The sequence below is a fragment of the Aquila chrysaetos genome, chromosome 6 (genome assembly GCF_900496995.4).
Source record: "Aquila chrysaetos chrysaetos chromosome 6, bAquChr1.4, whole genome shotgun sequence".
NCBI classification, from domain to species: Eukaryota; Metazoa; Chordata; class Aves; order Accipitriformes; family Accipitridae; genus Aquila; species Aquila chrysaetos.
Window position 1 is genome coordinate 30,903,849 of NC_044009.1, and position 25,283 is coordinate 30,929,131.

Genomic DNA, 25,283 nt, shown 5'->3' on the forward strand with positions numbered 1-25,283 from the left:
AGCTACTATTTGTAAGTGTAGAATATCCACTGTAAAGTGAACTGTACTAATCTGCACAGTTGTAAGATTGAGAAGGGGAAATGGACAAAGGCATCATTCCCGATAAGAACTTTCGAATCTGAGTAGGACTTTCTGTATTTTGTCTTTGTGACATTTCAGTTCTCAAAAAGCTTAATCAAGGATATGTTTTTAAAATACTTTCAAATTATGTGTATTAGTTGGGAAAACTAATATTACAATATTGGCAAAAGAAAGGCAAGTAGAACTACTGAAATAAATAAAAGAGACATGGACAACTATATAGGAAATGTAGTTTAAAATTACTTATTGTTAATTAATATCTGGGGGAAAGAAAAAGTAGGGTATTGCAAACAAATTGTGCCCAGTATAGAAAAAGGCTGTAAGTTTCACTTTTGAAATCTGAAGTAACTTCTTTAATCATATATGTACGTGAAATCTCTAATTATATAAATTTATAGAAGCACACATTATATAATATTAAACATTTTAATTGTTCATTTCAAATGTTTTTTGGTTTGTGGGTTTGGTTTGTTTTTTTTTTGGTTCAGCATGACTTCCTATGCTGATAAAGCAGACTTGTGAATGTATACAAATGTCAGTTAGAGAAATATAATCTTAGAATTGAACTTTGGCTTGCTTTATCAATAGTGTGTACTTTTTGCCCATCTCCACTGTTATTGCATTACATTTATGTAGAGGGATACATGAGAATGGTACTTGCTGGTTTAGACCTTGCTTAGTTTTTAAGCAGGTACAAGACAGTTATAAAGTAAAGAAAGTGACCAACTGTTTTTGCTACACTAATTCTGAAGTATCTAGTCAATAACAATTAACTCATATAAAAAATGTTGGGTTTTTTTCCAGCAAAACCAAGGCAGGTGGTTGTGCCATATCTACAAATCCACTGAATCTGAAGAGGACAACCAAAATGCAGGGCAGACGGGGAGACAGCAGGAACTCTAGTGACACTAGGGAAAAGTTTCTTGTTTTGTCCTTTTGCTTGTCTGTTGCTTGTGACTTGGCTAATCTGCAGATTCTGATGTTTAATAATGACTAAAAATTTGTAACAAACCATCCTGAAATTTGTATTAAACACTAGTGGAAATCACTTAACACAAATTTTGCTACTTCATTTTGATTGATGGTCTGATCTTTATTCAGTGCTCTGGTGTGCTCTTTGATCTGTTGACATATGCCTCATTTCCTCTTTTTCCTGGGCATAGTAGAAAATTCAGCACTTTCCACAGGAGCTATATATACAAACATTTGCAGTAAAGTTTGCTGGCTGGGTGTTATGGTTTAAGAAGAAAATTAAGAAGAAAATTAACTCTATCCTAGCCAAAACCAGCACGCTCGGTTATTTCTAGGATCGAAGCAAGAGAGTTTTATTTCCTTCTGTACAGAACAGATTGCTTTTTCTTTTTGTGTGAATGCAATGAATTGTATAGATGCTAAATTAATGTAGTGGTATTGGCTGTATTTTGTAATTATTTTAAGCAAAATATACCTTAGGGTATGCTGTTTTTAATGGCAGTGATAATAGTAGATAGTTCATACATAAACCATTTCTTCTTCATAGAGCGTCTTCATAATGGGTGGTTGAACAACCTTGGAAATAGACCATATTTACATATTATAAAAATATTAAACATTGCTATTTTTAATAATACAGGTCACTTTGCCTTTCAGTATATGTAAACTTCTTTCCATCTTTGGAACAAAGATTGGACATGAGGGTTCTTTTACATCAGTTATGTGCCAGTTGCCCTCCTCTTGAGAATCAGCCGGAAATTGTAGAAGTCTAAGTCTGCTAAATGCAATTACAGTTAGTGTATAGTCAGTAAGAACTACATGGGTTGTCCTGGGCATCTTAGCAGGTTAGGCATATAGGTCATGCCTGGACTGGGCTCTGAGCTGAGAAGGGAACTCCTCTGTCCAGTGACCATCTTCCACCCTTTGCTAGTACAAAGCAACTAAAAGAAGAAGTTGCCTGTTTTGAAAGCAAGCTATACAGGCAGGAGGGGAGGAAGATGAAGATGCAGCTCAAAGGCAGACAAGAGAAGGAGTGGGTGTTTCCTCTGGAACTGGGGTAAGAAGGAAGCTTGGATGGACTGACCAAGAAGAATGAGATGCAGAACTGAACAGGGAACTGAGGAACAGAACACCATGGGCACCATATAGGGAGAAGATGTATAACAGGAGACAATATGACAGGGTGAGGACACTGGGCCTAGAAGTGAGTGAAATGAAATGGAGGAGGCAAGAAGAAAAAGGGGACTGATCTGTCACAGAAATAGGGTGAAACCTGGGTAAACAGAAACTGGGGTAAGGATTGGAGGTGGAAAGACCTATCTTCAAAGATTTTTTTCTCCCAAGTGGTACTGTATTTTCACATCTTAGTGGAATATTATAGGCTTTGTCTTTCATCCGTATGTGCACAATGTATTTCAATTTATTACAAAGATGGACTGTTTCATTTGTTGTAGTTTATATGTGCTATACGCGTGTTTGCAACAGTGCAGGCAGGTTTATGATGCACCTGCTTTTGCTTTTTCCTTAGGGAACAATGTTTTTTACCTTCTTTCAAGTAGAACTCTACAGTGACAGAAGCTACACTCCTAACCTCCTGGGAAGCAAATACAAAAGAGTAACAGAAGTGTCTGCATCCTGATTGTGTTCAATCAAGGTAGGACAATTAAATTTACTCCATATGTTCTGATGCTGTCCCATTTAAATCAAGACCATATCTGCAGATTATCACCTTGAAGTGCCTCCCAATCTCAGTTTCTGTTATACTTGCATCTGTTCAACAGAACTTAAATGAATTTGTATGAACTAGAAATACAATTTAAAAGAAAAATAGCAGAATAATCTTTAGGCTTTATCTGGGATTACAACAGTTTAGAGAAGGAATACGTTTATTATTTTAAAACACTCTCATGGTTGCAGAGGAGCACTCATGCAAGAGGCTGAAAATTTAGGTTATTTGAGGTATAATGTACATCATCAAGAATATTAAACCTAATAGCCGTGTTATGAAGCTTCGTGTACTTAATGTTAGCCAAAGGTATCTTGCCAATTGTTACTGTGAAAAAGGAGTTAGCAACAAGATAGTCCCATTTTCAGAGGATGTTTTATTGATCACGTTACTACAATTTTGAAGGGAACATGAAAGATTAAGAAAGCAAGTGAATTAGTTTAATGATGGCTAAAACCCACTGATGACATATACAATTTAATAAATGCTTAAAGAATAATCTGAGCATTCCTGTGTATTGATACTAAGTGAACACTTAAGTTCATTAAAAACACAGACTTGGTGTATGCTGCTAGTTATAAAAACAACCAACATGTTAAAATTTATAAAAATTATGCAAAAATAGAATGCTATGTAGTTATAAATGTGATGTAAAAATAGAATGCTCTATAGCTACGGCATTAAATCCAGTGTATAGTCTTCGCCGTAATGTGTCGTGTTCAGCTAGAAAAAAGATGCAGTAGAAATAAATGGTGCAAATTCCTAGAGACAAGAAAAAGTTTCCTATGAAGGGAGGTAAGGGAAATGAATGATAGAAATGTGAGGATGGTATATAACATCATGTTTTAGTATTTAGAAGGTCTAGTTTATTCCTTTACATGGTACAAAAAGCAAAGTAAATTAGCCAAGCTGGTAGGCAACAAACCTACATTGATAAATATATAGTGTGCCCTATAAAAACGCAAGGAATCATGATGTTCACAAGGCTAAAAGACCGGTCAGTTACCAAAAATGCGTTTAATATTAGATTTTTCCATTTTTATTCTTATATGTGTGAAAGGGAAAATATGCATATTTAATATTTAATATTTTAAAATGCCTCCAGTAAAAACCACCAACAATCCTACAACCTTTCCCATTACCTTTTGTGAGATCCTAACGTTGCTCAGCAGTAGAGATGGAGAATAAACCTGAATATAAAATGGGTCTAGTAGGCACAGTTTACCAAATTAAGAAAAGATAGAAGGGAAAAAAGTAGAAAAATAGAGTACTTACTAATTGGCATGACAACATGTAGTCCTGTAGCAATCATACAGCAGTTAGTATTTTATATAGAATGACAAATTCAGTACAGTGCCTGAGAGAGAGGGAGAGAGACATCAGTCTTACCACACTTTCCTGTCACGTACAACAATATCACTGTAAACTGGCATTTGGGCAACCCAAAAGCCAAAGAATAAAAGTAATTGGTTTGCTAAAAGAGCATACAATTGATTAATTATGCTTGGGTCAGACTGGCTATATTGGAGGGTTTCATTGCAGAGCCAACATTCTTTTTTTTTTTCTTGCTTTACTGTCAGGCACACTCTAGCCTCCATTTCCTCCCAAATAACAAGTGCTCTTTAAATGGAGGAGCTGCATCTTTGAACTTGAATAAAAGGGTTGTTGTGCAGCATAGGATTTAGCAGATGGGCTTAGAGAATTCGAACCTACCACTAGTCTTTTACTGTACACTAGGAAAAGCTTTGCCATTTTTAATGGCTCTGCTGCATACCCCGTTAAGCACAGTAGTCAGATGTCATTCTGAGGAATCGGGCAGCTTAGTTTCCAATGACATTGATTACACTCAACAGTGAGAGGATGAGAAAGAGTGGTGGGTGGAGAAGTGAAAAGGCAGCGTGAGGCATTTCAAGGAGGAGGTTTGCACTCCAGCACTTGCATGTGGGTGACAATCCTGAGAAACAGTTTTTACTCTGAAGTGGAGCAGAGTTGAATCTTCTGCGCTCACTTCAGGTTTAATCTCCATCCCCACAAACTACCAGTGCAGCCTGTAGTTAAATGTGCATTTACTTAAAATGAAGAGAAACTAACAGTGGCAAGAAGCTGCATCTTTAGAATGGAGCTGTGATTTCACAGAGACAGACCCTGGCATGTTAATCCCTGGCATAAATGGGTGTAATTCTCAATGACAATGCTAAGCCTGTTTAAACAGGGGCTGAGCTAAACCCAAAGATGATACACAATGCTGTTCAAAATCAATCATTTAATCCTTTTTAAATTTTTGTGATCTAACAACCAAAGATGTTTGTGTTAGTAAAAGAAGGTGTGACAAAGCTGTGATTGTCACTGAGCATGACTTGCTTTGAGATAAAAATTATGACAAACACACTTATAACCTTATTTTAGATAAACATTCCATCTTATTATTCAAGAGTGAACGTTAGTGAGTTGAATAAATACTTGGTGAAAGTTACCAAACTCTGAAATAAGGTCTATATTTTAAATTGGAAACAGTCTGAGCTAGCTTATACGAAGAGAGAAGAACAAAATCACACTGGCAATAAGTCTATGTTTTATTTTACTGAAGTTTACAAGGAATCGATATAATCAACAAGAACCTTGGGTTTAGTTTCTTTTTATTTTGCATGTACTTATTTTAATAACAAATGAAAGCCGATGAAAAAGGAAACTGCATGACACACAGTCTGCAAAGCATGTAAGTATTATTATATCACTTAAGATATTTAACAAACTACTAAACCACACTCTTTTCTTCTTGCATCAATTGGCTTGAGGCAGAGTAACAGAAATAGTAAATATTTATTTTACTTTGAAACAATTAATGTTACTAAAAGGCCTCAGGGTTAAATCTGAAAGAAAAAAAATCTTTGTATCTTTGACCCAGATTCCCAATGTAGTTTATGTCAATGCAAGTCCAGAAGACTCTTAAACTCTATGGAGTTGCTTCAGGATATAGATTAGTTGTTTACAGTTAGAATCCAGATTAACTGGTGCCTAATATTCCTTGTAAAAATAAAAATACAAACATAGAGGTACAAAAATATTCTGTCAGGAAGAACATCTACATTAATCATTAAAAAATTGAATTCAAAATCAATTGCACAGAGACAGTAGTTTTGTTCACTACTCTTACTTTGGTTAAGGTCTGAAATTTTGTTTGGCTTTAAGATGCTGACATACCTGTGTTTATATTTTAGTGTAGGATGTTCAGAATTTTTTATCCTACAACATTCTCTAATGGGTAGTAAGTATTATGAAACTTGACAACCAACCAGATAAGCATGGTTGATTAAGATAAGTGATTTACAATAAAACGCTTAAGACGTTCATTTTTGCTGTGTTTCTCTCTCAAATACTTGAGAAAGTACCTGTGAGAAAGTATGCCTATTCTTAAACTTAACAGTCCTTTGAAGTCCAAAATAACAAAATTTGTGAAGATTGAAAAAAACAATAAAGGAAAAAAAGGCTTTTAAAATGCATTCTCAGGAGGTGAATATGTATATTTATGTTTCCCTATCTTTTTAGATTTCAAAGAACTTGTGTTATTCCATTACCAAAAGATTTTGCATATTGATATGTGTTTCTAAGGAAGTACCAGTAAAGCAGTATAATTTAGACTTACATTATGCCTTGGGCTTCCATTTTTTTCACAATTGTTTATTCTCCTTTTCCTAAATCAGACCATCAGATTAAAAAAGAAAACAAACGTAATAACGCTCTTTGAAAGCCACAAATTGCTGATGATAATGCAGGTAAATATTAACTGAGTGTTGTTTCCAGTGGGTTTTCCTGCCATCTGGGAGATCAAGAATGGGACAGTTTTATCTGCTCTGTTACCAGCATTTTTTTAAGTAGAGGTATACTATATGTATGTTTGTGATACTTCATATCATTTTCACGTTCTTGTTTCCAGCTACCCTACTTTCTGATTTATGTTAATAAAGCTTTTGGAGATTCCTAAGTGGAATGTAAGTATTACTTACATATTACTTACATTATCTAAGTATTACTATTTGTATTCATAAAGTGAATAAATACAAAGTTTAACATAAATCTCCACATGTAACTACATGAACAGTGACAGCTTCAGGCCTCTTGGTTTTCATCCCCAGCTTACTAGGCGAGATCAGCAATGAACATGCAAACTTTCCCCAAGGAGACTAGAGCGACCTTTTTTATCTCTCTGAGAGTGCTGCTAAGTATTTCACTGATTTTTTTTTTTTTTTTTTAAAAACAAAACCACAACAAAACAGTTATTGCCAAAGAGAAGCCTAAAGGGCTTAGATTATATACATACATATATGTGTGTGTGTGTGTATAAAAATAAAACGAGAGCATAGAGAACATCAGCAGGCTGGGAGGTAGAGAAATGGAAATTGGCAGGCATCCAATTAAAAAAAAATCCAGGCATGAGAAAAAAGAAATTCTTTAAAGAGGCATTTAACATAAGGTAAAAAAGAAAGGTTGCATGCTTAGAAGTTCTTCCTAAAAACCGATGGTAGTATGGGATGAGAAGTAAAAGAAAAGTTATTAATGGACTTTCAGGTTTTGGTCTGGAAAAGTGTATGAGCCATAATGTTCACGTTTGGACTTTCTAAGCACTTTTATACAAGGGGCCTGCTGGGGATCCACATTCTTCTGCAGTCAGTATGGGTGCTGAGTCATCAGGAAAGTTGGCCATTTGGTTTTAGGTTTCTAAATATAGAGGTGAATGTTTAAAGCCCTAATCTGGGAACAGTGGACACTCGTATGCAGCTTTGGTGACCTACCTGAATGATTTCATTCTTAACAGTGCTTGTACCAGAACCAAACCTGTGCCTGTATTACACGTACTTTTGAAAATCATAGCTCTTATGACAAACATAAATTAATTAATTAAAATTTTAAAAAATATTAAAAGAAATATAGAGTGGCAAGTTTCAGTCTCTGCTAGGCATCAAAACTCAGGGTAGCTTGTGTGCTCTCACTCTGTGCAGAGGAGGTAGAACAAGTAGACTTTGGGGGAGGGAACAGAAAAGCAACTTAAGGAAGGAAGCTTAGGTTAAGCCTTAGAAAGGGTGAATTTTTACTCTTCAATTGGGTTTTAGCTATTATTCAGGGAGTAAGGAGTGTGAGTTTGTGGGAGTCTGCCTGGAAATTGTCAGTTCTCTGAATAAATATTATCAGAGAAGATTTGTACTAACTTACCTTTGCAGTTGGCATATTATACCACCATTCAGTACATGGGTTGGTGTTTTTTTTTTATTTCTGATGAGCTTCTGTACACTTTGGTTTGTTTGTTTGGGAACTTTGACATTCAAAATGCTGTGACAGAGAATCAGAATTACAAAAAGGCGTTTTCACTTTCACTGTAGATAAATTTGTATAATCCAGTATTATATAGTAGGAGCTCCTTCTTTAAAAAGCGAGGTTTTACGTTGGTGATTCAGTGTTTTATTTTGACAGCATTCTGTGCCTTCTGCATAGATCCTAGCTGAAGAAATGCTTGCTGAGTGCTTTGCCACCTGAAAATGTGGGGTGGGAAGGGAGAAATCCTGTCTGGTCAACAATTATGTCAGTTTGGCTAAACACATACATTGCTGCCAGTGGCGACGCAACTCTCTGCCAGCACAGGCTTCAGCCATTGCGCCTGCCGGGTGCCGTGACTCACTCCTGGTTCTCTCTGCATGGATCTGCTGCTGTGGAGCATGTGCAGCATAGGTGCCATCTCCCCACCCAGCTACCAAGGTCTTCCAGGAAGGTGAGTCCTTGAATGAGCTGTGAGGTCTGATGGGTATTGTTCTGGCAGGCCAGGTATGGCCCAGGGCTGCGCCAGTGCCTGGCTCTGCTTTAAGTGAAGCAAATGCTTCATTATTTAGATAGATTACAGTCCAGGTAGGTAAAACTCTTGGTGATTTTGAATTAAGGGAAGGATATCTAGCAAGTGGATAGCAGCAGAAGAAAGACTGTTTTGAGGGAAAATAGTTTTTTTCTATAAACTTTGTATCAAACTTTCATTGTGAGTACCTATAGTGTGTTTCAAGAGCCATTTTTTTGTAGGTGAAATAGCTGGGAACAGAACTTCTTAACAGTGTGCAAAAAAACCGTAGCTATGTTAAGCGACAGAGTACTAGTCATTGCATCCAACATGCAGTGCTTTTGTACAGGAGCAGTTCATGTGCGACTGATTGGTTAGTCAAAAAAAAAGTCATCACTTTATTATGTGAGCTTCAAAATGAGACTGTGCCCTCATTTTCTATGAGAACTTAAAACACACAAAGTTTGAGGTTTTAAAATTTAGTCAGCCATGTGTGAGTTACAAAACCACAATGAGTTAGCAACTTACGTTAAAATTTGAAATGACTATTTTTTTATTTGTTTCTAGCTCAAAACCAGTTTTATCAGTTTCCTTCCAACTGGTGTAAGACTAAGACGGACAATTTTACAACAAAAGGGGATTTCTTGACAATACTACAGCAGGATGATGAGAAGAATCTTTTTCTCATTAAACTAGGGCAGAGGACTGCAGTGGCACTTGTCTTAAAAGGTACTGTTACTAGCCTGCCTCTAGCCATAGACTTCTCATCTGTTGTTCTGCAACACCTGCTAAATTCTTGGAATTTCTCAGCAGTTTGTAGATGGAGTCAAGATCTCTGGGGTCCAATGCCTAGTATGTGACCTACAAGTGTATTTCTGCTGCCTGTGGTAGATACAAAGAAAGCAAGCAAGTTCTGTTTTATTCCACTAGGAGGAAAATCAGTAAATGTTATATTATCTAGCCCTTTATGTGGGACTTTCTAATGTGTTCTTTGGAGAGGACTGAATCCTGCTTTCAGTTACACATGGTATGCTGAAGGTATTGATTTGCGACTTTATTACCAGTCTTTATTATAATTCTCTATTTTGGGTGCTGTCTTTGCTCAGGATCAAAACCAGAATGTGTCTGTTTTTCTTAATTGAACTTCTTACTGTTATTTGTCTATTTTACACCCACAACATTCAAAACACTAGCTATTTCATGTGTGCTACCGTTAATATATAATGGATGAGACCTTGGTACAATTAAAAAATACAGAATGTAGCTGAGATGAGACAGAGATATGAAATGCAACTTAGTGATTGTCTAAAATATAGCCATGATTCCAGCTTAAAATCTAACATTGTGTGACCAGTTGCTATGTTTCATTTGAATCTTGTATAAAAAGAAACTTGGAAAATGCAAAATATTTCCTGTATTCACAAAACTGCTAGTGCTTCTTTTCTCCAGTGGAAGTCACCTCCCTGTGTCTTTAACAGTGAGATACACCCTCAGTAATCTCAGTGAGATACCTACCTCAGGAGGTAGCAGTAATTCCCAGTAGTATCATTTGGCTTTTGTTTTCTTGTGGAATTCAATGCCATTTTCATTCAGCCTTTTTCTTCATCTGAAGACCCTTAAGTTTCAGTCATTGCTGTTAATTCAGAAGATACGGCTATGTGAGTTGTGGTGAAATTAAATTTCCATACAAAATGCACATTTTGTATATAAAATATACTTGTGGGTTTCTCTAATGAATGTGCCAATGCCATGAAGGGCCCACAACAGCTTCCCAGTCAGTGGCTACTATTATGTAGCGTTTATTTTATACACAATTATAGCGCCTCTTGTAAAGAGCATCTCTAATATGACATTTTTAATATAACATAATAGTTTTCTTTACCACAATTCCTAAGACCCTAGCTCAAAATTGATATAACAAATATTGTTCTGACCCACAGGAACCAAGTAAAAGTTTTGCCACTAACTTCACTCAAGACACGATCTCATCATAAAGAAATTTCATAGATCTGCAGCTATTGTGCATACCAGTTCAGGTAGATCTGTTGACACTTTGATCAGTTTAATATCAAGTATTGTTGGGCTGTTTTTTCTAGGACCTTCTTCGTATTTGTGGTTTTACTCTTCCAGATAGGAAAATGTGGAATCTTTTGGCAAAACGAAAAGGAAGGAGAAAATCCTGCAGCTTAAGTATGTCTGGGCATTGCTGCATTGTCAGACTCGCTTTTTAAAATTAGTTTTTCAGTTCTCAGAAGTGCTTTAGTAAAAGATTAATGTTGGTGTTCAGCAATCACAGACTCTGGACTGTTTCTGTCCTGTATCTGCTCCTTATAGAAAAGGCCTGTAATAGAAGCAGCAGGATGACTTAATACAAAGAATTTTGAAAAAGGAAACTAAGCTGTTCTGTGTTCTCATTTATTAGACAGAGAGAGGGAACTGAAGAGTAACCTTTAAGGAACTCAAATCGCACCTGAATAATTTGCATTTAGAAAGGATGTTCCTTTCGTGTTCAATTGGTTTATTGAATCCATGTTAGATTTCTGTAAATGCTGCACAGCTTTTGCATCTCCAGTACTTTGCCTAAATGAAAGACTAACCTTTGGAATCTGGCTTGGCTATATTACATTTATGTTTAGTCTAATAGAGGTGATGAAAGTCATTGAACTGAATGGCACAAATTCCCTTGGTCCTTTAGAAGCAGCTTTAACAACAATCTCGCTTGGATGTTCAGAGTGACAGGAATTAACATCATTCCTATACATAGGAACATGCTTCTGCTTGAAACAGCCTTCACAAATTCATGTTTCAGTAATCTTCCATGAGGGCAGTGTAGTGCCAAAGGAGGAAAAGCTGAATACACTTTTCATTCCCAGGAGAAATTAAAAAGAAGGCAAGTGCTTTGAGTGGTTAGCAAGCCTGCCTTCATTTTGATTTTACTGACCTGCCATAAAGAAACTGGAAACAAAGCTCATGTTACTGAACAAAAATATTTTGAAAATGAGTGTCTTAAGGAGCTGTGGGTTTGGTGTGAATGTGGTCTGAGCTCATTTTTTTTCCTCTAGTGTACAGTATATGTTGACAGTAAATTCTTCCTGCAGATAGTGGACATGAGAAGTTTGCCCTGGGGGTCAGACAGAAAACTGTATCAGAAGTGTAAGAGAAATCTCACTGTGTATGTGGGACCTCTATGTAATATGCCTATTTCAGTCCCTTTCCATTTCAGCATTTTTGTGTAGATCTCGCAAGTATCTTGTACAAAGTCTGTATGGACGAGGTAGTATTTAACAAGGTTTTTGAGACCTGTAATGTTTTGGGATTTGTTTGTGATTTTTAAGCAAAAGCAAAATCATGTTGAAATCAGACATGAATCTAATTTGTCAATTACATTCAGGAAGTGCTGTGTGGAAAAATACCCATAATCACTTACAGGGATTAGGGATTTAATATTATACTTAATATACCCAACATTAGACACATAAGATTGTAAGTAGCATTTCTGAGTTTATTCATAGCAGTAACTACTTGCTTGTATTAAGGGAGGGTGACAGTTTAGTTATGATCCTGTAAAGCAGGAAAAAGCTAATGTCTTTGTGAACTCTGCATTCACACTCTCTTTATGGGAACTTTGTAATAACAGTGCAATTGCTCTTTTGAGCCAGAGTCTGGGATCTCCTGAGTTATTCTGAATGTGTGCTAGCCTCAGTTATTGGTGTCCTGGTCCCCAGATGGACTTTTTCTTCCACTGCCCCACAGCATTCCTTGCCAAAAGGGTTACTTTTACCCTTTACCACATGAAGGTAGAAGGGCTAGAGTTTGGAATGACAGTACTGAAAAGTGAAAGGTTCTATAAAAGAGAAATCGTAACTTTTTTTCTCCAAAAAACCTATCTAGACTTTGCTTTCAGATTGTTGAATCCCATCCTAAGAAGCTATCCTGTAAACAGTTTGTCATTGCTGGGGATCAGGACCAAATAACAAGACCCATGGATAACCACCATCATAAAGGACCACTAAAGCCACATATAAACAAAGTATTCTCAAACAATCTGGATATTTTGTACCTGTTACATCAGCAAAAAGGGCCTGGCTGCAATCCTGGAGTTCAGTACAGCTGCTTGACTGTAATTGGTTGTGAGGCTGTCTAAGAAATTGTCCCATACTGGTGAATAATAATCTCATCTCAGTCATTGTTAGCTCATGGTTGGGTTAGAGTGATATGATAACATGCATAGCAGTAACTTTGGTACTTAAGACTCACATAGAAGCATAGAAGAATGCTGTGTATTCTCAGAGATGGAGGATACTGCCCATTTGTCTTCTGTTCCTTGCTCTGCCTGTTCAAAGAATAATAAATCAGCATCAGTATCCTGCTGTATTATCTCTAGGCACTCCAAGAATGAGCTTTGGGGTATTTAAGGGATCTGCTAAAGTTCAGAAATAAAACATGGGTCATCTAGAACAACGGCTCTTTCCACAGTAATAGCAAAGCTTGACTGTGTGAGAACAGAGTTCTCTTTGGACATGGTTCAGCTCTGTCTCAGAAGCTACAGAAAAGGAACATTTCTTTAATGTTGTGTGCTCCAGCATAACTACCCATATTTGTGTGCACGTGTGTGTAAAACAAAAATTCCAAAACAAAGCAAGCTGACTTGCTCCTTCCCAGCTCCATGCAGATAAAAATCTTAGAACTGCATAGACAGCAGTTGTATTGCTTTATGCATGCCTGAGACGTGGTCAGGAAACAATACAGAAATACATAAAAAATAGAATAAAAAATAGAAACTAATGTGCAGAAATGTCTTGCTACTATTTTGTTTGCCTCTAAATAATGTTATAAATAAATGAGTATGTGCAATTGGCTATGGATTATCCTTTAGCCCTGCGGATCTAAAAACCTGATGTCGAACAAGTTTTACAGGATATTTTATAACTTCTTTGGATTTTTTTTTTTTGCTTTTTAATAACTTGGCATATGAATTTATGAGTGTATTGTGGTACTATCATCAAAAAGAAGATCAAAATAGTGACTGGAATAAGTGAAAAGGAGATAGAATTGGCCCAAAATCTGTATGGAACAAAGAAGTTACATTTATTATCCAAAGTACAACTCCCATTGGGAACTTGGGTAGGTATCATAGAAATCATGATGGAATATGTCCTCTAATGAAGGACCATTATTATGGGAAGCAGGTAGTCTCCATTTAAAATAAAAAGCTAGGCACAGTTGTATTAGTTGTTAGCATGCAAGCAGCTAAAAAAGCCCTGTGTGTTATTAGGCACTTACCCTTACTACCTGAAGTAGACTTGTCTGATAGGAAAATTGGGTAGGACTTTCTGTGAAAAAAATGCAAATTGTAAACAGAGTTGTCTGTATAAGCCTTATGACTGATTTAGTGCTTTAAGGTTAAATTTTGTTGGCAATGAAACAAATATTTTGGGTGTTCCTGAGGTCTGTGAGCTTTATTAAGTACATGAATAACAAATACACTTGATATATCTGACAGCAAACTATGTTCCCTATGCTTCCCTGGGATCCTTAAACCTTGACTGAATCCCATCATCTGAGACAGGCATTGCTTTCACTGTTGTTTCTATGACAGTTGAATATGAATGGTGAATCTATCTTTGGAAGGCAGAAAATGAGATGCATAGTCTTTTAGTGGTCAGGTCTGATAGATACACTCTTTTATGTGTTGGCATTGAGTCTTATATAAGATTTTGCAAAAGTGAGAATAAGTTTTCCCTAGAGAGACAGATGAGGAATAAAGGATTAGTACATCTCTCCATACAATAACTTGTAATGTGAAATTCTAGCCCTATTTATAACAATGAGAGCTTTGCCACTGACTTCAGTAGGATCACAATTTTACCCCTAAGGTGCAGTTGTGCTTTCCTAGGAAAGCTAATGTATAAAACACAGCCTCTGCCAGCACATCATCAATGCAATAGCATAGAAAGAGGATAACATTGAATGACATCCATAGCCAATAATAGCTGCTGCGAGCATCCTGTCGAGCAGTGTATTAATGTTAGTCACCAGCTTTACAGGTTTGTATAAGATTATTTTCTTTGTACCTGAATGAGGTAGACTCAGGATGAGTTGGGATTCTTTGTGGAACTGTGGTTAGCATTTGTTTTTTTGTGATTTTTTTGAAACTCATCAAAGAATGTCAGATGTGGTAAAGCTTCTTTGATTTTTATTAATAAAGCACACCATTTATAACTAAGTAAGTTTTTAAAGCCCTTCAGGCACCGTTTAATTTTTCAGCTCTCTTTTTTGGTTCTATCTAGTTCTGTATTAGCTGCCTATCCTCAGGTCTTGCCATTTGTAAAGCAGATGTTGTCATGCACGCACTTTTGGGAGGTATCTTGCACCTTATGAAAGAAGGAAAAAGGCTCTTGATTGGGATCCCAGTCTTCACTGATCCACTGCTCAGTAGGTAGTGTGTTGTGGACATCAGCAACATTACAGAGGGTCTTTGGCCAGTGTGTTGCCTACAAGTCATGGATTAAAGACTGTTGCTACATATCTTCCAGGTAAGACTAGCAGACCCTTTTTGATAGGGCTGTTTAGATGTCAGCTAAGAAAGTAACTCCTTGATGTGTTTGCATGAGAATGAATCCTGTAGATAAAATTATATTGCATAATAGTTTCCTGCAGCTCCCCAGATACTTGTTAGAGTAGTCCGAAATTTAATTCAGTCTCTCCCTATGAAATTGGATCTCTACTTTGTACTTCTGATTGCTTCTCTCAGCTCGATTAATGACATGGAGGCACTTGTTCTTTCTCTGAATAGTGTCTGGGTGCCTCCTGCCAGAGCGATGGAGATCACCTTCTGCTGAGCTTATACATATATGCAGCAATGGCAGCCATAATGGGTGCTTCAGTGTACTGTGTAATATCTTCTTCCAAACTAAGGAGGCTCTGACATGTCAGTCAGTTTTTTCCCTGCCTGTATTTGATTGCACACTTAAAATCAGCTGACTCTCAGATCAAGTGGTGCCTTGTAGCTTTAAGCTCAACAGTGGCTGTTGTCTATGTTAGGGAATTCTTCTGTCACTGTAAATGGTAAAACAAGACTCATACTCAAGCTGGCCCTGGAATTTCTTTGCAATGATCCTCCCTGAGAAACTTGAGCTTTCTTGATTGCAAATAGGAAAACTCCTGAAGAAATGTGTGCACATGGTAGAGAGAACTTAAGAAGGGAAGAAAAGGATTTTACTGAATAATTTCCAAAAATGAAGTGAAAAAATCTGATGTATATCAAACCAGAAGGAAGTATAACAGTAGTGTAAGGTGACAGAGTCCTTTTAGGTCTGAAAGTACTGGAAGTTTTATTCAAGACTGGGCAAAGTTCTGCATTGTGGTATTAGATGTCACTACCCTGAGATAGTCAGCTTGGCACAGTGAGACCACTTCATTGCCTCATTTCACACTAGTGTGTTTCAGGCTACGTGCTGAGTATTTCCAGTATTTGGCTTTTTATACTATGTGCAATAGATTCAATTTTCCTGTTCTTACAGGCAATGTCTTTAGCAGTATGCCCTGAAATACCTTATGGATTCAAGCTGTCCCTTAATCAGTGTTGCGGAGGATGCAGTTTTGATCTTTTTCTCTAATATATGAACTATGATACTAGATTCATCCTGGCATACACCTGTCAGACCAGACTGAAAGCATTCAGTTAGAGACACTTCATTACCAGAATGGGGCCAACAAATTGGAGACGTTCTAAAAAGGGGGGATTGAAATATAGCATAGATGGGATATAGAGGATATCTCAAAATAAGGTCATAATGGAGGACTTAAATTGCACATCTATCCAGACAGCAACAGGACATCCTCCAAATATGCTACAGTATCTGCATACTGGTACTGACTTTTACAAATATGCAACAAAAATGGATTGTTTGTGAAAAGAACAGCTATGGGTCAAGATGTAACATAACAGAGAAAACAACTCTGCAAATATAAATATTTATTATTAGTGGACAGTAACTGCTTCCTGCTAAAATTGGCAAGAATAATGAATCCAACCCTCTTCATATTTATTGGAGAATTAGGATGCTAATGAGAGAGTGCAGCAAAAAAACTTCTTCTGCCTTCTAGAAAAATCAGCAAAGCTAACGTTGCCAGACCATAATGAAGAATACTCCAGTGTACTGAGAGCTACTGGACTGCAGATCCACCACTAAAACCCACCAGTGTTTGATACTGAACCAAGGAGTGAAGAATACAAAACGATAAATCCTGCATTGACTGAAGGATGTGCAGAATTCTTTTCCATCTGTAGTTTTTGTGATTGTTAATACTTCTATGAAACACTTCTGGACTGCCACAGAGCAAATTACAAGCAGGAGATGAATGTGTCTGGTTTCATCTTTGAGCTTCTTTGATTAGGTGCAGGTAAGAGTCAATGTCATCTCTGCATACTGTGGCATGTTTTAGTATCAGCTGTTACTTTCTGGGTTGGTTTGCAGTTTGAGTCCTTAACTTATGACCTTTTTTTTTGATTTAGCCCTTGATTACACCCCGGAAGATGTGATTCACTTGAACTACAAAATCCCTGTTTGTTGTGGTACTAATAAGCATTGTGCCTACTGAAAGCTGCAGCAGAAGAGAAGGGGAGGAGGCCTAACAGGCTTGACACCATCTTTTGTCTGTGTTGCAGCAAGGGGAGAGAGAAAGATGTCTAGGAATTGTCTTATCATACGCACATATACACATACATAAGCATTTTTATTTGTTTATCTAATCCCTTGGATGCTTTTTCAATGCCTGTCTTAACCCTTTGCTCTTGAAGTAAGCAAGGAAAAACTATATGACAGGCATTTAATTTTTTTTCTTTCTCAAGAGCAGCTAGTGTCCCTTATGTTGAGAAGAAAATGGGACCATGTGGAAAGCTAGATTTCAATTAACACATCAAAGGGCAGTTTGTGGGGTTTTGCCTATAACTAAGGTCTAACTGTGTTGTAGGACTGTAGGAATTTTGTGTTTTCCTACATGTTCATGTATTGCATTCTTACCTCTACTGCTTCTCTACTTTTCCTCTGCTTCTCCGAAGGGGCCAAATGAAAGCAGTAGAATCGTGTTGAATATATTCTATGATTCTTGCTGATGAATTAGATGAACAGCTGCTGGGAACAGTCTGGGAATACAATTTGGTGAAAAAGAGATGAGATACAAACAAATTCCCTTATGATGCCATTCATTCTATATGCAGTATTATACCAGAGGGGTGGAAAGATGGGAAGGCCTAAAATTCAATTTCAATTTGAGCTGGTTTAAAAAGAAGCAATTCTACAGACATTGCACCCACAAAAACATGTATTTATAGGCACAAATTTTCACTTTGTAGGTAGAAACTGCACAGCTGGTTGTATACATTTGGTTTTTTGCATGCATAAGAACTTACTTTCACAGGCACAACCATTGTACATTCTTCTCAATATTTCCCAAACAGTTACGCTAATTCTTACATTATATAGTTCGTATCTCTTCTGTGTGCTTTAAACAAGGTTGGAAAGGGGGAGAAAGGCCTACATTTTGGCATGCAGGACAATCAAAAATCCAATCCAGAAAATGAAAAGGGAGTCATTGGTATGTGTCAGTGTTCCTGCAATATCCTCCCGCTCGCATTTTTGCATTGTAAAAATCTGGCACGCAATTGTGCGTTAAGACTGGAAATTAAAGCTAATCTCCTCAGTTGCCTTACGAATGTCATGCACCAACTGAAGCAATGGGCATTTTGCTTTCTTGTCTTGCTAGTTCAGTAAATTCCTTCTCAGGTCCTTTTCATCTTGCAGCATCTGGGAAACACACACAGAATTAAACATGCCTGTCTACAGAAATGGGAGAGCCAAACGTAAGAATTACATTGATCTTGGATAAATTACCATTTAGTGTAGTTCTGATAATTCACACTATTTTGGAAAGGTTGATCAGACTTTTTGATGGGGATCTTGGTAATATAGAACATGTTATGGCCTGTGGCCGCTCATCCCATATTTTGAACCAGATGTCTGTGGTTTACCAACTTGTTTCCCTTTATCCCACTGCAGGCCAGTAGTAGGAATTGGATTCTTTTCTTGATTGGTCAGTTGGAACACATGAAAAACCCTCTTATGCTATGTATGTTTTGTAAACTACAAGCTTGGTCTGAAAACATAACCATTTTAGAGTTCTAGGAAAGTAATTTTAAATAAATATTTTAAAATGTTATTCCCAAACAGAATTTTTTTCATGCTTAGATAATTGGAAGAGGCCTTCTTGGTAGTTATGAAAAATGGAAAAAGAAATATCTATTTTTTAAAAGTAACTCTTAGAAATAATCTATAAGTTTAACAGTAGTCATGAAGACTTCAACACAAATTATGTTTTTGTTTCTTTAAAAGGGATTGCATTGGCTCTCAGGATGAAAGTGTCATCAGATCAACTGTAACTATAGCTTGACACTTCGTGCCTCTGTGCCATGTGCATAGCTTGATATTATCTTAAGTACCAGTAACAGTGATACCTAAGGCTACCATGGATAAACACAGAAGGTTTCTGATGACAGCATCTTAAGCACAGGAGAAAAGCTCTTGTGTGGTTTATGATACCATCATAACCCTGAGGTGCTGACAGAGCTTCATTCACAGTTTTTCTGTGAATTGTTTTTCTGTATTTCATGTATCACTTTTGTTTCTTGTTGAAAATCATAGCTATTTCTTCTGTTTAAATAAACCCAGATTAAAATTAAGAATTAAAATCAAAATACCTTTTATTACCCTGGTTATTTTAAAAGAATACAAAATCTCAATTTGACATCTTAATGGTTATAAAATGGCTGTTTTGGACAATAGAACTGTATTTTAAGAAATAATGTAATTAATCAAAAATAATATTTTTTCTTAGTTAAATTTAACACAGCACTAAAATTTTTGCTATGTGGTTCATCATATCATTCCATATGACAGTCAACTCTATCATAATTTTTAACAGAATATAGTGAGTATTGAATGAAGCTTTTGCAAAGATATGTATGTGCAAGCTGGCTAAGAAAACGTTAGTAGCATTTGCCATTATAAAAATGTGGGGTTTATTTATCTGTTTCTTTTTCTTGTTGTTGTTTAAAAATTGCTAAAGTTAGTGTTCTTTATTTTTTCATTTTCTGAATTACTTCTCATTTTATATGGAGGTTTATTTTATTTTACTAAGGCCTTGGCTTCCTACAACAGTTGTACTGCATAAACTATAGCAGCCAAGTTAAAGGAAACAGGTTCTCTAGTACTGAAATCATTACAGGAAAAAAAAAAAAGGAGAGGGGCAGAAAAAGACCTTAAAAGGTCATCCAGTCCATCCCTGTTCTGAGGCAGGAAATGGGTAACTAGGTCATCCCTGACAGATGTTTGTGTAGGCTGCTGTTAAAAACCACAAATGAAGGGGATTCCACAACCTCCATAAACCTATTCCATCTAATCCAGACTTTAAGTTGAAAGGATTTTTTTGTTGTTGTTTAATTTTTTTTTTTTTTCCATCTAGTCTGCTCCTCTTTGCTGCAAATTAAACCATTACTCGTTATAATTTGGGTGGGTACAAGAACAGTCGATCATGGCTTTCTGTGTGCTGCCTTTTAAAATATGCATTTTCCCCCATCGTCTTTTTCTGAGGAAGCCAAGCCCCATTCCTTCAACCTTTCCTTGTAAGTCATATTTTCAAAATAACTTATCATTCTTGTTGATTTCATTTCAAGTCCATCCAAATTGTTGAAATTGTTACTGGAGTGCATTGCCCAAAATTGCACAGAATGCTGCAGCTGAGGCCTCAGCGGCACTGAAGATTGCAAAATAATTAGGTCCTGCATCTCACATACTGCACACTTCCTAATACATCCTGGAATGAGAAATGCCCTTCTGCAACATCATCGTGTTGTTGACTCATATTTAGTTTGAAATCCACTTGAACTCTCCTATCCTTTTCTGCAATCCTGTTGCCTTGTTAAAGTGTCATCATATTATATTGATATAGTCTGTTTTATTTTTGTCATGGGTAGTACTTAGTTTCTTTCTATATAACATGAGCTTGTTGCAGTTATACTGTTTCTCACATTATCTAGATATTTTGAATTCTGATCTGTTTTCCTATGTGTTTGCAACCCCCTTCCAGATTTTTTGCAAATTTTAGAAGTTTACTCCCTGTTCTATTATCCAAGCTGTTCAACGAAGAATGGAATGGAATAGGATGGATGAGAAATCCCTGAAGGATGTTACTGCAGTGCCATCCTGCTTTGTCAGGAAACAGTTGATAAATACTGTTTGGGAGAAATATTTAACTACTTGTGTGTCAACTGTCACTTAATTTCATCTACACCATTTTTTGTATTGCAGACAAAATTAGAGAGGACCCAACTAAAAGCTTTGTTAAAGCACGGATATCACATTTACTACTTCCTTCTTATTCAATAGGCCTGTTGCCCTTTCTAAGAAGGAAATCAGAGAGGTTTAACACAATTATGATCCGAAGATTACATTTTAACATCTTATTGCTGAATTGTTTTCTATCATATTTTTATCTTCATGCCTATACACTAACTGCCTAATAACCTATGATAGTATCCCTCAAAGATGGATGAAATATTTATGGAACGTAGGTCAATTGAACTCTAATTCCTAAGACAGGCAGTATTTTTATCCTTTCTAGTCTTCTAGGACCTCCCTTGTACTCCACAAAGTCTCAAAAAAAAAAAAAACCCAACCCCAAACCACAAAAAAACCCAAACAACAGAATCATCATGCAGAGATTATTTTATCTTTTTAAGTGCTCCAGCGTAACTTTTAGCACGTTTTCCTATGGAAACACAGTTTATATGATCACACTGTATGACCTGTCAGACCACACCATGCCTTTTGAACTTGTTGCTCACTTTCCAACCGAACTGGACCAAGCAGTCGTGGTCTCAAAGGTACCACATTTCTACAGTTTTTGTTAAAACGAGCAGGTAAATAGAGAGTCCTCCATGGCAACAAGGAATTCAGTGTAAATTAAACCATGATATCAGGCATTGGAAGACTCACAGAAGAACATTATGAATATTCCAGCCATAAATTTCAGTCAGAGCTTTCGCTCTGGGCTAATACAAACAGGAGACACAAGGCTACAGGGAGGCAGGCTATATTCACTGCTTTCTGAACTACACTTTTAAGCCAGCAGGTTTGGAAACTGGCATCTCTTAATATCACTTAACCCATTCCCTCTCTTTTTTGGTCTGCGCTTCTTGGACCTTTGTTAAAATTAATTGCTTTGCATATCTGATGGTAAGATTTTTGTAGACACATTAGGAAAAAAAGAGCATTGAATGTTTTAGTCTTCTCCATGTCACATTATTTGCTATCTTTCTTGTTAGATATTGGATTTGAACTTTCCTTTGTCTCCCTTACTTTGTGTGTGTATGTGTAACCTTTTATTGGCTTTTAGGTCCTTTCCTAGCTTAACTCATTTTGGCTCTTAGCCTTCCCGATTTGTTCCCAATGTAAGCGTGCTGTTCTTTTAAACTCATTTTTAGTCATTTGTTCTTGTTTCCACTTTTTTGTGTGATTCCTTCTTGGTTTTTACTTAATCAAATAGCTCCTCATGAAGCCTTGCTGCTCTCTTTCAGTGCTTTCTTTGCATCAGGGTAGTCTGCTGTTGTGCCTTTAATACACTTCTTTCAGTAACTGTCAGCTCTCCTATGCTCCCATTTCCTTCTGAATTTCTTCCAAAAGATCTACCCACCCATTCATTCCCTAAGCCAACTAAAATCTGCTTTTGGAAGCCCATTCTCTTTCTGCCACGCCATGCTTTCTTTGGCATCATTAATTTTATTGTTTTGTGATTAGTTTTATATGTATACCTTCCACCTTTGTCTTAATCAGGAAGTATTAACTGATAAGCTAAATAATATGCAAAACAGCCTTTCCTCTCTTATCTCCTCAGCTGTCTGAAATCACAAGTAGTTGTTCTCAGTACCCTTCAGGAATGTGCTGGGCAGCTTGTCTCCTGTACCAGGACCTTGTGTGTGTGTCTGTGTAGGGGTGGTGGGTGAGAAGGAAAGGTTGTCCCGAATCTGCTGACTATGGGGCTGTTATCTTTTTCTTGGAGGAATACGACGTGTCTGGACAGAACCGCGGACAGGACACTGGACTAGGTGGGTGTCACGATCAGATGGAGCAAAGCAGCTCCCCTATTCCCAGCACAGGGGGCATTGCAGAGTGAGGCAGCAGACCAGCCAGCTCATCTGGAGCTGGAAGGGAAGAGAGGTGGGGAATCTGTGAATTATAATACTGTCATTTTAATATCTAATATTTCATCATCTATCAGGCTTATTGTTGATGTTATTTGGCCAAAATTTGAAGGCCTTATTCAATGACAAAAAAGCCAACAACCCTAAACTGGTATGACTTTTGCCTGAAAAAAGCATCAAGACATGCCTCATTGCTATTAGAAACCATATACAGACATGGCTCTCTGCAAACACTGTCCGTCTCTAATGGCTTAAAATCAAAGGCAACAAAATAAGCTCCAGGCAAGACAGATACTTCAGGAACGGAGATATAAGGTGTAAAGAGTGAGACAGAAGTATGAAAGATGTGTGGAAAAGCATGAGCTTAAAAAAAGATGGAGAGGAAGCCTGACAGATATGAAGGGCCTGTTTACCTGAGAGCAGCGTTATAAAAGGAGTAGTCTGAGTGTAGGAAAAAATTGCAGGGAATAGCAGACAAGCAGATTGCAAGGGACATGGGAAGAAAAGCAATAGAATAAAATGAAAACAGACAGGTGGGGAAAAAGAAAGTGAGTGTAGCATCCATCAGGATGGGGTTTTTAATTTCTTCACCAGGGAACATTTAAAACCAAATTATTTTTAATTAAAATGACATACACAAGAAGGGATTGTAAAACTGTCCTTGATTCTGACTGGAATGTAGCTAATAATCTTAGTAGATAGAGCAGGGAGACTGGAGTCGAGAGGAACATTTTTATGGTAAAAAACCCCCACTGTTTAATTTTTGTGTTTGGTTTGAAGGGAAGCTGTTTGCAGGCTTCTTAGAGATGTGGAGTACAAATAATCATAGCAGAGGTGGATCACTGGATCTGACTGATGGTGATGATATCAAAGGTATGATAAATGCGGTTTATGACAATTACATGGATGATAAAAATAGATCTGTGCTTACATGGTGTTTGTGTCTATTTCTCGAATGTAGGCTTAATGTGATACCATTTTTTTTTTTCATTTTGGCTTCTTTGCATCTTGATATGCTAGTATATTTAGGAAAGATATTTTTGCTAGTATATTATTTATGTATGTTTTTGTTACCTTGCAACTCAGAGTTGCTAGCAAGTGCTATATTAAAAAAATTATAAAGCATGCAGTGTAGTATATGGCTCAGGGAGACAGCTCTAATTCAGTGAGCCTCAAAATTGATTTAATCAAGATCTAAATAACTTTTTCCTATAAAAATATTATTGGTCTAAACCAGTTTTAGGAAACTTTAACGAAACTTGAAAATTAATGTTAGTACAATTGCAACATTCCTATTTGCTCATAAATAGAAATTCTATGTGAGAATCAGGTGCAGAAGCTGTTACAATCTGAGATGGTGTTCTATCACAGCAATGCACTTGCTGTGACAGTCACTTGGCATTTTACCTTGTACTCATGCCAAAACTGCATTTTGAATCTTCTGAGCTACAGGACGCAGACTGGAATATTCTAGTTGTCATTCCAGCCCAGACTGGCCAGGAGCACATTGGTCTGATACAGGGAGGGTCCATACATGTGCTCAGCTGTGTAAGGAGAAGGAAGGACGGAGTGTTTGAGCTACAAACTTCCAAGCATTCACCAAGACAGAAATCAATATTTTCTTCTCCCAAGTTGTGTTTTCCCAGCATACTACATTCCATCTAACCTAGAAATGTCATAAATACATCATTCTGATGATGAAATTATTTGGGCGTTTTCTACTCAAGCTGCTGTACCAGTATGTCTGTTCAGTTACAAGAATTTTTTTCTACTATGATGGTTAAATCAGATTGGCTGCTGGTGTTGGCATAGTTATAGGGGGTGTGTATGTCCTTCTATATATGGGGTAGATGAGTGCATGTGTACATGTGTGTACAAGTATCTATGTATAAAATTCATATATATTGGCAAATATACCAGCAAATATACTGTGTGGCATACTGTAATAGCTTATGCTTTAAGAAAATACCGCTACAGGCCTATTATCCAAAGTGCTAGCATGACAGGGAACTAACAAAGAATTTGAAGCCTTTTTAACAAACAAAACCTCAGTTTCACTGGCATTGCAAATAATTGATGGGCTAAATCAAAGGACTTGAATATTGCTTACAGAAGAGAATGGCTTGTTTGAGAAAAGGATAGAAACAAGGCTGCGTTGCTCTACTGTCTGTTGAAGAATGGCTTGTTTGAGAAAAGGATAGAAACAAGGCTGCGTTGCTCTACTGTCTGTTGAAGAAGGTAACTTGCTCCAAGTCCAAGAAGATGGAAGAAGGCTATATATTAAATATTTCTGATTAAATGCATGAAAAGGTAAAAAGAAGAGATGTAATGCCCTTGTGGGGCCTATTTTAGAACTCTTAATCAAAAGAAGCAGCTGAAGGAAATAGATACCAAAAGCATCTGAAGTAAAGACAATAATGATCTCT

General features: G+C 36.9%; 1 protein-coding gene across 5 annotated transcripts in view; it reads left to right on the forward strand.

Moving 5' to 3' along the window:
• METTL8 (methyltransferase like 8) overlaps positions 1 to 15,133 on the forward strand; it is a 42,028-nt gene extending 26,895 nt beyond the window's left edge. For 3 of the 5 annotated variants that reach the window (XR_005932748.1, XM_030016750.2, XM_030016746.2), the window contains one exon: positions 886 to 1,134. Coding sequence is in view for 1 of the 5 variants with exons in the window: in XM_030016750.2 (XP_029872610.1) it covers positions 886 to 929 (44 nt within the window). In the remaining 4 variants the exon portion in view is untranslated. Of the gene's footprint in view, positions 1 to 885; positions 1,135 to 2,581; positions 2,708 to 5,452; positions 7,023 to 14,887 lie in introns of those variants that run through there. The other 2 variants (XR_005932747.1, XR_005932746.1) reach the window with 2 other exon arrangements.
• Positions 15,134 to 25,283: the final 10,150 nt, after the last annotated feature.